This window comes from Kogia breviceps, chromosome 5 (assembly GCF_026419965.1).
Source record: "Kogia breviceps isolate mKogBre1 chromosome 5, mKogBre1 haplotype 1, whole genome shotgun sequence".
NCBI classification, from domain to species: Eukaryota; Metazoa; Chordata; class Mammalia; order Artiodactyla; family Physeteridae; genus Kogia; species Kogia breviceps.
Window position 1 is genome coordinate 104,703,606 of NC_081314.1, and position 13,485 is coordinate 104,717,090.

Sequence of the window (13,485 nt, forward strand, 5' to 3'; positions counted from 1 at the left end):
ATGGAAAGTAACAACAGCTGGGTGTGATCATATCAGCAGGAGACATCCTTGCTCCTGGCTGATTCACAAATTGCCCCTGTCTTGCTTGCCATTTCAAAGAGAGGAATAGAATATAGAATGGACAAGAAAATTAAAGGGGCTGTGCGCGCACGCGCGTGCGCGCGCGCACACACACACACACACACACATAAGATTTTCTTCTAATAAAGGTAAGAAGAAAATCAGTAAGTCAAGAAAGGAATTAGAAATACCATAGACCCTCACAGGAAAAAATATTTTAAAAGTGATTCAGAAAGATTAGATATGGACAAAAGGAAAGGGGAACTTGTTTTCTTGTGGAAAAAAATCATTTTAAAAAATGTGAATAAACTGCTTTTTCAGCTGATAAATAAAAGATGGTTTATATAGAATATTCTAAAAGGTAGACAACTAGACAGTTATCAAGGTAAATTTTCTCCTCTTTACCTGTTAGTCTTGTCTACAGCCTGAAAGAAATTATGATTGTCAAGGGGAAAAAATCAACATTATGCATCTTACACAAGGATGTCCTCTACCAGGGTGTGAAGGGTACTGGGGTTGCGGATCAGCTTGTCAAGGAAGCTGACAATGTCAGTAAATTTTGGTCTGTGATTTCTTTCCTTCTGCCAGCAATGGAGCATCAGCTGGTGTAGAGATGCTGGACAGCCCATGGGAGCCGGAAGTCTGTAACCTTCTTCAATGGACAGAATGACCTAAATGCAAACATACAGAGGTTATTCTCTTACTTTGGGGGACAAATAATACACATGCTAAGTTATCATTCCTTTTATACAGGAAGTGGAAGCCAAAACATTGGTAAGCATGAAAACTACTTGTGAGTACAGGTGGTCCAGACAAGGATAAATACGAAAGTAGTGAACAAGAATTGCAAGTATCTTCGTAGCATCTGCTGACCCCCTTGAGAGGAAAAATATGTTTTTTAAACTTGTGGTATACGTATGGGAGGTTAAATTTCATCCCAATGTCCAGAAATAGTTTTTGTGTGATTTAGCTGGAATGTCTCAAAACCCAATTAGGACATCAGAAAGTTAGTCTAAGATTGATGCATTTAATACAAACCACTTGTGACAAACGTTTTAAGTAAAACTGTACTTCTGCAGAAACACTGAATTCCTGATTCATTTTTTATCCCTTTATAATAATGTCAGTGTGTATTCTTTCTGTAGCCATCTTTCCTCCTTTCTTCTTTACTGTCTATTTAATTCTTTATTTTATTTATTTGGTTGCACCAGGTCTTAGTTGCAGCAGGTGGGCTCCTTAGTCACGGCACGTGGGCTCCTTAGTTGTGGCATGCGAACTCTTAGTTGTGACATGCATGTGGGATCTAGTTCCCTGACCAGGGATCGAACCCAGGCCCCCTGCATCGGGAGTGCAGAGTCTTAACCACTGTGCCACCAGGGAAATCCCTGCCTCTTTAATTCTTCTTCACTTACTTCTGTCTTTCCCTTAGTCTGACACTGATGTGATTATGAAGTCCTTTCAGAACTTCTAAGGTCATTTAATCTTTGAAATGCTATCAGTGCCCAGCTTAAGGCCACAGAGTAACAGGACATTCAGCCTGAGTATCCTCTGGGCCAGTACTCTCCAAAAGAACTTTCCGTGATGACGGAAATGTTCTCTCTGTCCAACATGGTGGCAAGTAGTCATGTGGCTATTGAGCATTTGAAATGTGGCTAGTAAGACTGAGGAACTGAATTTTTAGTTTTAGTTTAATTAATTGACATTAAATTTTAAATAGCCATATGTGGCAAGTGGCTACTCTTTAGGGCAGTGTAGCTTTAGGGACCGGATAAGAAGCCAAAGTTAAGAGTAACAACAAGATAACTGTATTATTATTATTATTTTTTGTACTTAGGAAATCACATACAAGATAAGGTAAGATATTTATCTATTTCTCTGTTTAATATACTACCCACTGGGAATTTCCTAACAATGCAATAAAGTTGACCTGGAATTTATGTAGCTTATTTTTTAATAAAGTGTTCAAAGGTATTCATGTGACTATTCTTACATTATCTCTGGGAGAAAGACAAAGGAAAGTGTTTATTTACCCCCCCCCTTTTTTAAACATTTGTCTGCTTTTATTTTAAGAAGGCAAGGAAGTGTGTAAAGCAGTTTTCAAAATTTCCCAATTGTTAAAATTTAACAAAACAGTTAAAAAGAAAAACTTTGCATAGAGAGGGCACTGAGCTGGAACCACATTTTTGTAGACTAGGTGGTTCTCTGGGAGGGTTTTTAAAGGATTGTTGCTCAGGATTTGCCTAAAGCAAGGCAGGCTCTCTGAAATCCGCAGCCCCCCCCCTCTCTAAAATGCCACCTTGTGAGGAAAAATGAAGGTCTTTTAAAAGGTGCATCTTATGGTCCTGTGTAAGTATCTTTCCCTGCCCCTCAAAATGTAGGTGTCTGGTGGGCTAGGACCCAAGCTTTTCCGTTGATATTTCCTTTTTTTTTTTTCGGTACGCGGGCCTCTCACTGTTGTGGCCTCTCCCGTTGTGGAGCACAGGCTCCAGACGCGCAGGCTCAGCGGCCATGGCTCACGGGCCCAGCCGCTCCGCGGCACGTGGGATCTTCCCGGACCGGGGCACGAACCCGTGTCCCCTGCATCGGCAGGCGGATTCTCAACCACTGCGCCACCAGGGAAGCCCTATTATACCTATTTTTAAACAAGAAAATTTAGACTCAGAGATGTTAGGAAACTTGCCTAAATTCACACAGCATAGGTGGCAGAGTTGAAATTTGAACTTTGTTCCTTTTAGCTTCCAAACTTTTCCTCTGGCCATTCCCCAGGAATGCTTTTCAGTTCTCATGATAACATCTTCCTCTCCAATTTTATATCAACTGATGTAATTTTAGGAGTGGTGATTACCATTTTATGTATTGTTATACATCTGCTAATTGGGCTTCAGTGTTTTTACTTGGATCCTAAGCTTTATATTCTGGGTAAATCAAAAACATATTTACTTCATAGTTTGTAAAATGTAATCTCTGGCTGAACAGAGTAATTTCTGAGTGCTTCTGAGTCCTGCACACATTTCTATTACTGCATCTGTTACATTGTATTGTTATATTTCATCTGCTTCCTCTCAGGCTAAACATACATAAAAGAAGGAATTATGTCCCTATATTTTGTATTCTCATCCCTTAGTATGGTGCCTGACACATTAATAAATGTTATTGACAAAAACAAAAGCTATTAGAAGAAATTTTGGGATTTGTCTTGATAGAGAGCAGACTCTTAGAAAACCTGGAGTCTCAAGCTACCCAAGATGGATTAAAAGCAGAAGCATTTGAAGTACCTCAGAAGGAAATATTAATAAAAAACTGGGGCATCAAGTAGTATTGTTCAAAATGATATAATTTCTCCCTGGTTTGGTTAGACAATGGCCAGGTGAGATTGGGCCTTGCTCTTCTGTAAGACAGAGGGCACTGGACCCAACATCAGCTTCCTGTAAAGACTGGTGGTTTCTTATTCCTGTCCAGAAGGTTTACTATTTCCCATTGACCCAAACGTCCTTAGCTGCTGGGGAGCTGACTTTTCCAGACAACTCCTGTAAACAGCTGACACATCCAGCCTGCTTGGTGTCAAGCAGGCTGTTTACTGTCTTTTGACAAAGTTGCTCTCATGATTGGCCTGTAAGAAGGCAGAGTGACAAGAAAGTGTGGTCCTTCACCTGGAACCTTTATCCATAATGTGTTCAGCAACGTGTCTGGTCCCAGAATGCCTTTCTGTGGGGAGAGTGGGAGGTTCAGGGACTCATGACATTGCTTCTTGCTGACCTCTGGCTTTAAAGCTTCCTCTGTTCTTTAACTTGTGACTTTGTGAAATATGTCCTGAGCCCTGGTTCATGACAGATGTCAAACATGAAGTTCCCACCTTATAGGAAAATATTAATAACAACAGTAACAACAGTGGCAATAATAATAACAGCTAACCATTACTGAGAGCTCTTGGGAACTTCCAGATGCCATTTCTAAATGATTTACATGCATCAACTCTTTCAATCCTTACAGTAATACTATGAGGTAGGTACTATTGTTATCCTCAGTTTACAGATGAGGAACTTAAACACAGAGAGGTTTAATTTGTTGAAGATCACACATGTAAAAATTCCGGTTTTGAAGGTAGCTAGAGAAGAGATTTAAGCAATATGATTCACAAAGATGGTTAAAAGACACAACATCTTTCTAATGGATTTTTAATGTATTTATCCAAACAGATATATTTAATTACTTAAAATATACTATTGAGCATACCGTGTATAAGAGATAACATAATGAGTAAGAAATATTTCTGTCTTTAGGAAATGTATAATCTAGTGAAGGTGACCAAGGAGTCTGAATATGGTAAGTGCCATATAGAACAGGGAGTTATGGAAACTTTTCAGAGGAGTACCTAACCCAGCCTTGGGGAGGCTTCTCAGAGGAGGTGAACTGAATGTAGAAGGTAGCAGGGTTGACTAGACTAGATGGGTCCAAGAGAGGAGATGTGACCTGATCAGGGAATGAAAGTAGATTTCTGCAGCTAGAATAGAGTCTTCAGAGAAAGGAATGGTGAGATTTGAGGCTCAAAGATTAAGTAAAAACTATATTTCTTGAGATCATGAATGATTTTGCATACTATAAATACAGACTTTATGCAAAGAGTTTTAGCAAGTAAATGACATTAGATTTATCTTTTGGAAACTCACTCTGGCGGCAATGTGAAGAGTGCATCGGAGGGCATGGGAAGCCCGAAGGAGGCTTGCAGTGATCCAGGAGAGAGGTCAGGATGGCTTAGTGAAAGCAGTGGACGTGGGTACAAGAAATAGACTGATCTGACAGGAATGTGGGATTAGGGTGAAATTGGGTATGGAAGTAGAGGGAGAAGAGAATGACTTCTAGATTTTTGGCTTGGTCAACTAGTAAAGATAGAAGACAAAGGAGGAGAAGCAGTTTTGGGGCTGGCGTGACAATGAGTTAAATCTTCTGTGATCTTTCTGGTTTTGGATTCAAGTAACATATAAAACTTTGAAAGCTTATTATATGTCAATTTCCAGGCTATGTGTTTTAACACAGCTTACCTTATTTAGATCTCAAGATACCTATGTGAGTGTGGTTCTACATATTTTGTAGGTAAGAAAACTGAAGCTCAAACTAATGAACAGATTGGGTCAATATCACATAGCTAATAATGCCCTGAAGAATGGACTAATATTATCATCTTGGTAGCCTCTGAATAATGATAGTGGTAGAGAAAAATCTGTCCTGAGTCTTTGAGCCACATACCTGACTCTTTCTCCCAGAATTAGCACTTGAGCCTCTCTTACACACTTACACACTCCATGCTTTCCCTCTCACGTACTTGCTCATGACTTTTATGCTTGCAGCTCCAGCTCAGCTCTCTCCAGATTTCTCCATCTATTGTCTATGGGACATACCACTTCATAAAGTTGTCATATAGGTGCCATGTTTTTTTTTGTTCAAAGGGTCGATCCAAAAAGAAGATATAACAATTGTAAATATTTATGCACCCAACATAGGAGCACCTCAGTACATAAGGCAAATACTAACAGCCATAAAAGGGGAAATCGACAGTAACACATTCATAGTTGGGGACTTTAATACTCCACTTTCACCAATGGACAGATCATCCAAAATGAAAATAAATAAGGAAACACAAGCTTTAAATGATACATTAAACAAGATGGACTTAATTGATATTTATAGGACATTCCATCCAAAAACAACAGAAAACACATTTTTCTCAAGTGCTCATGGAACATTCTTCAGGACAGATCATATCTTGGGTCACAAATCTAGCCTTGGCAAATTTAAGAAAATTGAAATCGTATCAAGTATCTATTCTGACCACAACGCTATGAGACTAGATATCAATTACAGGAAAAGATCTGTAAAAAATACAAACACATGGAGGCTAAACAATACACTACTTAATAACGAAGTGATCACTGAAGAAATCAAAGAGGAAATAAAAAAATACTTAGAAACAAATGACAATGGAGACACGATGACCCAAAACCTATGGGATGCAGCAAAAGCAGTTCTAAGAGGGAAGTTTATAGATATACAATCCTACCTTAAGAAACAGGAAACATCTCAAATAAACAACCTAACCTTGCACCTAAAGCAATTAGAGAAAGAAGAACAAAAAAACCCCAAAGTTAGCAGAAGGAAAGAAATCATAAAGATCATATCAGAAATAAATGAAAAAAAATGAAGGAAACGATAGTAAAGATCAATAAAACTAAAAGCTGGTTCTTTGAGAAGATAAACAAAATTGATAAACCATTAGCAAGACTCATCAAGAAAAAAAGGGAGAAGACTCAAATCAATAGAATTAGAAATGAAAAAAGCGAAGTAACTGACACTGCAGAAATACAAAAGATCATGAGAGATAACCACATGCAATTCTATGCCAATAAAATGGAAAACCTGGAAGAAATGGACAAATTCTTAGAAATGCACAACCTGCCGAGACTGAATCAGGAAGAAATAGAAAATATGAACAGACCAATCACAAGCACTGAAATTGAAACTGTGATTAAAAATCTTCCAACAAACAAAAGCCCAGGACCAGATGGCTTCACAGGCGAATTCTATCAAACATTAGAAAAGAGCTAACACCTATCCTTCTCAAACTCTTCCAAAATATAGCAGAGGGAGGAACACTCCCAAACTCATTCTATGAGGCCACCATCACCCTGATACCAAAACCAGACAAAGATGTCACAAAGAAAGAAAACTACAGGCCAATATCACTGATGAACATAGATGCAAAAATCCTCAAGAAAATGCTAGCAAACAGAATCCAACAGCACATTAAAAGGATCATATACCATGATCAAGTGGAGTTTATTCCAGGAATGCAAGGATTCTTCAATATACACAAATCAATCAACGTGATACACCATATTAACAAACTGAAGCAGAAAAACCATATGATCATCTCAAGAGATGCAGAGAAAGCTTCTGAAAAATTCAACACCCATTTATGATTTAAAAAAACTGCAGAAAGTAGGCATAGAGGGAACTTTCCTCAACATAATAAAGGCCATATATGACAAACCCACAGCCAACATCATCCTCAATGGTGAAAAACTGAAACCATTTCCACTAAGATCAGGAATAAGGCAAGGTTGCCCACTCTCACCACTCTTATTCAACATAGCGTTGGAAGTTTTAACCACAGCAATCAGAGAAAAAAAAGAAATAAAAGGAATCCAAATCAGAAAAGAAGAAGTAAAGCTGTCACTGTTTGCAGATGATATGATACTATACATAGAGGATCCTAAAGATGCTACCAGAAAATTACTAGAGCTAATCAATGAATTTGGTAAAGTAGCAGAATACAAAATTAATGCACAGAAATCTCTTACATTCCTATACAGTAATGATGAAAAATCTGAAAGTGAAATTAAGAAAACACTCCTATTTACCATTGCAACAAAAAGAATAAAATATCTAGGAATCAACCTACCTAAGGAGACAAAAGACCTGTATGCAGAAAATTATAGGACACTGATGAAAGAAATTAAAGATGATATAAACAGATGGAGAGATATACCATGTCCTTGGATTGGAAGAATCAGCATTGTGAAAATGACTCTACTACCCAAAGCAATCTACAGATTCAATGCAATTCCTATCAAACTGACACTGGCATTTTTTACAGAACTAGAACAAAAAATTTCACAATTTGTATGGAAACACAAAAGACCCCGAATAGCCAAAGCAATCTTGAGAATGAAAAGTGGAGCTAGAGGAATCAGGCTCCCTGACTTTAGACTATACTACAAAGCTACAGTAATCAAGACAGTATGGTACTGGCACAGAAACAGAAATATAGATCAGTGGAATAGGATAGAAAGCCCAGAGATAAACCCACACACATATGGTCACCTTATCTTTGATAAAGGAGGCAAGAACATACAGTGGAGAAAAGACATCCTCTTCAATAAGTGGTGCTGGGAAAACTGGACAGGTACATGTAAAAGTATGAAATTAGAACACTCCCTAACACCATACACAAAAATAAACTCAAAATGGATTAAAGACCTAAATGTAAGGCCAGACACTATCAAACTCTTAGAGGGAAACCTAGGCAGAACACTCTATGACATAAATCACAGCAAGATCCTTTTTGACCCACTTCCTAGAGAAATGGAAATAAAAACAAAAATAAACAAATGGGACCTAATGAAACGTAAAAGCTTTTGCACAGCAAAGGAAACCACAAACAAGACCAACAGACAACCTTCAGAATGGGAGAAAATATTTGCAAAGGAAGCAACTGACAAAGGATTAATCTCCAAAATTTACAAGCAGCTCATGCAGCTCAATATCAAAAAAACAAACAACCCAATCCAAAAATGGCCAGAAGATCTAAATAGACATTTCTCCAAAGAAGATATACAGATGGCCAACAAACACATGAAAGAATGCTCAACATCATTAATCATTAGAGAAATGCAAATCAAAACTACAATGAGATATCATCTCACACCAGTCAGAATGGCCATCATCAAAAAATCTAGAAACAATAAATGCTGGAGAGGGTGTGGAGAAAAGGGAACACACTTGCACTGCTGTTGGGAATGTAAATTGATAGAGCCACTATGGATATCAGTATGGAGGTTCCTTAAAAAACTACAAATACAACTACCATACGACCCAGCAATCCCACTACTGGGCATATACCCTGAGAAAACCATAATTCAAAAAGAGTCATGTACCAAAATGTTCATTGCAGCTCTGTTTACAATAGCCAGGACATGGAAGCAACCTAAGTGTCCATCAACAGATGAATGGATAAAGAAGATGTGGCACATATATACAATGGAATATTACTCAGCCATAAAAAGAAACGAACTTGAGTTATTTGTAGTGAGGTGGATGGACCTAGAGTCTGTCATACAGTGTGAAGTAAGGCAGAAAGAGAAAAACAAATACTGTATGCTAACACACTTATATGGAATCTAACAAAGAAACAAAAAAAGGTCATGAAGATTCTAGGGGTAAGACGGGAATGGAGACACAGACCTACTAGAGAATGGACTTGAGGATGTGGGGAGGGGGAAGGGTAGGCTGTGACAAAGTGAGATAGTGGCATGGACATATATACACTACCAAACGTAGAATAGATAGCTAGTGGGAAGCAGCATCATAGCACAGGGAGATCAGCCTGGTGCTTTGTGACCTCCTAGAGGGGTGGCATAGGGAGGGTGGGAGGGAGGGAGATGCAAGAGGGAAGAGATATGGGAACATGTGTATATGTATAACTGATTCACTTTTTTATAAAGCAGAAACTAACACACCATTGTAAAGCAATTATACTCCAATAAAGATGTTAAAAAAACAAACAAAAAAACAAAATAAAACTAACCCTGTTCCTGCTTTGGCATTAATTAAATTAATTAATTAATTAATCAATTAACTTTATTTTTGCCTGTGTTGGGTCTTTGTTGCTGCATGCGGGCTTTCTCTAGCTGCAGCAAGCAGGGCCTACTCTTCATTGCGGTACGCAGGCTTCTCATTGCAGTGGCTTCTCTTGTTGCGGAGCATGGGGTGTATGCATGGTGGCTTCAGTAGTTGTGGCATGTGAGCTTCAGTAGTTGTGGCACGTGGGCTCAGTAGTTGTGGCTCATGGGCTGTAGAGCACAGGCTCAGTAGTTGTGGCGCATGGGCTTAGTTGCTCCACGGCATGTGGGATTTTCCAGGACGGGCTCAAACCCGTGTCTCCTGCATTGGCAGGTGGATTCTTAACCACTGTACCACCAGGAAAGCCCCTGCTTTGGCATTTCTGTCCTCTGAAAAGGGTACCATTCTTTTTCCAGTGATTTAGGTCAGAGATCAGGGAGTCATCTGGGCCTTTGCCTTTCCGGGTGCTCAAAATTAACTTAAGACATGTTGATTCCACCACCTTCGTATATTTTAAATCTGTTCTAGTTTTAATCCTCTCTTCAAATGATTTATTTTTCATTTTGATCACTGCAACAACCGCCTAACTAGTCTTTTAGTCTCCCCTTTTCCTCCCTCAATCATCTCCCGTAGTGCACCCAAAGAAATCCTGCTGATGTGAAACTGTGATCACGTTCCTGAAATTCTGCAGTGGCTCACCATTACCCTGGCTCAGTCCTCACCTCTGGCTGCATCCTGTTTCCTCTTTGCTTTGGCCACTACAAAACACTTGCAGTCTCTCAGCTGGGCAAGCCAAGTTCAAGAGCAGGAACTGTTTCTTTTTTCCATATGTCCCCAGCATCTAAAACAACGCCTTGTCAAGTCAAAAAGGGAGCTCCAATTGTCATATATGTGATCTATGAAAGCTTTATATTAACCTTTATCTTCATTAACATATCTTTTGTGGGAAGTTTTGTTTTATAGGTATTTCTGATTCCCTAGTCAAGGACTGACAGGGAGCCAGGAGCATATGGGGTGTTTTGTCTAAAAGACTAAATGAGGTTTATTGTTTTAGGATATGAAGGAGTGATAATTAACTAGAGAGAATTTTGTTAACAGTATGGTTTTATGATAGCTGTAGGCTGTCATCCTTTGGAGAAGAGTTATACAAGGCTATACCCTTATTTTAAAATGTAAGAAGAGAATTAAAACAAAGTGAAAAATTATGAAAATGACTGCAGTGATAACTTCTATGCAGAGGTAGAAGAAATTAGATTCTGTCAGAAATTATCATCTAAAACCTGGCTGGTTATTCTAAATAGATCGTACTGATTCCTTGTCAATGACACTGCAATTTTTAGCAGCCTAGAATCTACACAACGCTCAGTTGGGACACGTAGCAGACTGTTCTGCTCTTGCTGAATCTGATGAGTTTTCCAATTGTGTTGACAGTTTCTGAATCAAAGCAGGCAATGTGCATCTTTTACTAAACTAGGCAAACAAGGAGTAGACAGTCAATATGAAGACACTGAGATATCCCTGAACAATACTATTGAACAAGGACTGCTTGGGCTGTGCAGGGAATCACATTATTGTAACACTGCTAAACAACTCCTAAAGAGAAGCACATTGAATTTAGTTATTTAGAAAGTTATTTTAAAAGAAACTGTCTCAAAATTTTAGCAAGGGCTGAAATGTGCACTAGTAAATGGACTGTGAAATGATTTTACTTCTATCTTCCCTCTAAATATTCATGATGGCTTTGTTGATAAATTTAATTCATCAACCTTAATTTCAGGTTGAAGGGGGATGGAGAAGCAAAGAGTCCCAGTATATCCTTACTTTTTGTGATAATGATTACCTATAGATATTAGGACATTTAGGTTTATAAAACAGTAATACTGAAAACACTGGTAATGTATTTTCCTGATATGCAATATAATGATTGTGTCTGTATAGGCAAAAGAAGAAAAAAAGAAAGGAAAGAAGTAGTTATAAGTCAATAACATTTATAATATTATACCTATTTTCCTAGTCAATATTTTTCAACATACAGAATTTATCATTCAATGAAAAACAATCAAATTCCAAATGAAATTCAGTGTACATTAGAAAAAAAGGGGGATGGAGTGATGAAAGAATAAGAAACAGAAAGAAAATTTTTCCAAAGCTAATTTATAATTTAAATCATTAGGGCATGGAAACCTAAGATTTCCTTTCAAACTTTAAGATGAAGAATTTCTTAAAACCTTACACTTAAGACAGTTCTCTAACCTCATTTTTTGGAAGTTGAAGTAGAATGTCAAGGATCTATAAAAATGGAGAGTGCTTGTCCTTAGTAGGTTACCACCTTTCAGATTGTTGAATGAGTGGACAAAATGGGGGAAAATATGAAGTGTAGGATTCATAGGTTAAAAGGTTGCTGATGATATGATTTATGGTTTGGAAAATCTTTAGCCCTAACAGTTGAAAGTCACACCTGTTTTCTTTTTTCTTTTTTTTTTTTTGGCCACATCACACGGCTTTTGGGATCTTAGTTTCCCAGCCAGGGATTGAGCCCGGGCCCTCAGCAATGAAAGTGCTGGGTCCTAAACACTGGACCACCGAGGAATTCCCAAAAGTCACACTTCTTGAGACTGAGATAATTAACACCTTCTAAGCAACTATGCTTCAGTTTTTAAGTAGTGGAAAGAGCATTAGTGAAGGAGTCACCTGAACTGCATCTCTGTCCTAAACAAGCCCTGCTCTTAGGAAAGTATCTGTCTCATTAAGAAAAGGAAACTGGATTCAGTACTTGTGATTGTACTTTTCAGCTCAAAAAGCTATGTTTCTAGAGTCAGTGAAACTGAAGGCTTAATCTGCAGGACCTCTGGTAACATCTCTTGATCTCCAAGTTCTGTAGAGTCCAGATCTAGATTTGGATTCCTTTGAAAGGACTGTTTCCCACAGGGCTCCTGGTGCCGAAAGACAAAAATCCAGATAGGGACAGACTATATCCCAGTAAACTAAGACTAGGAAGATTTGGGGAACCATGATGTTTTTGTTTTGGTTTTTTAATTGGGGTATAGCTTTACAATATTGTGTTAGTTTCTGATGTACAACAAAGTGAATCAGCTATATGTATACATATATGCCCTCCCTCTTGGACCTCCTTCCCAACCCCCCATCCCACCCATCTAAGTCACCAAAGAGCATGGAGCTGAGCTTCCTGTGCTATACAGCAGGTTCCCACTAGTTATCTATTTTACACATGGTAGTGTATATATGTCAATCCCAATTCCCAATTCATCCCACCCCCCTTCCCCCTTTGGTGTCCATACATTTCTTCTCTACGTCTGTGTCTCTATTTCTGCCTTCAAAACCCATTCATCTGTACCATTTTTCTAGATTCCACATATATGCGTTAATATACGATATTTGTTTTTCTCTTCTGACTTACTTCACTCTGTATGACAGACTCTAGGTCCATCCACATCTCTACAAATGACCCAATTTCATTCATTTTTATGCCTGAGTAATATTCCATGGTATATGTGTACCACATATCTTCTTTATCCATTCATCTGTCAATGGACATTTAGGTTGTTTCCATGACCTGGCTTTTGTAAATAGCACTGCAATGAATATTGTGGTGCATGTGTCTTTTTGAATTATGGTTTTCTCAGAGTACATTCTGGGTCATATGGTAGCTCTATTTTTAGTTTTTAAAGGAACCTCCATACTGTTCTCCATAGTGGCTGTATCAATTTATATTCCCACCAACAGTACAAGACAGTTCCCTTTTCTCCACACTCTCTCCAGTATTTATATTGTTTGTAGATTTTTTGATGATGGCCATTCTGACTGGTGCAGGTGATACCTCATTGCAGCTTTGATCTGCATTTCTCAAATAGTGGTGTTGAGCATCCTTTCATGTGCCTCTTGGCCATCTCCATGTCTTCTTTGGGAAAATATCTATTTAGGTTTTTTGCCCACTTTTCACATGGGTTGTTTGTTCTTTTGATATTGAGCTGCATGAGCTGTTTGTATATTTTGTAGATTCCCTTGTAA

At 38.3% G+C, this 13,485-nt stretch overlaps 1 protein-coding gene across 10 annotated transcripts in view; it reads right to left on the reverse strand.

Annotated features, from left to right (window-relative positions):
• The window catches only part of EPHA6 (EPH receptor A6), an 850,011-nt gene that overhangs the window by 14,818 nt on the left and 821,708 nt on the right, over window positions 1–13,485 (reverse strand). For all 10 annotated transcript variants that reach the window (XM_067034854.1, XM_067034853.1, XM_067034856.1 and 7 more), the window contains one exon: window positions 538–731. In XM_067034854.1, coding sequence (XP_066890955.1) covers window positions 538–731 — 194 coding nt within the window. The remainder of the gene's footprint in view (window positions 1–537; window positions 732–13,485) is intronic.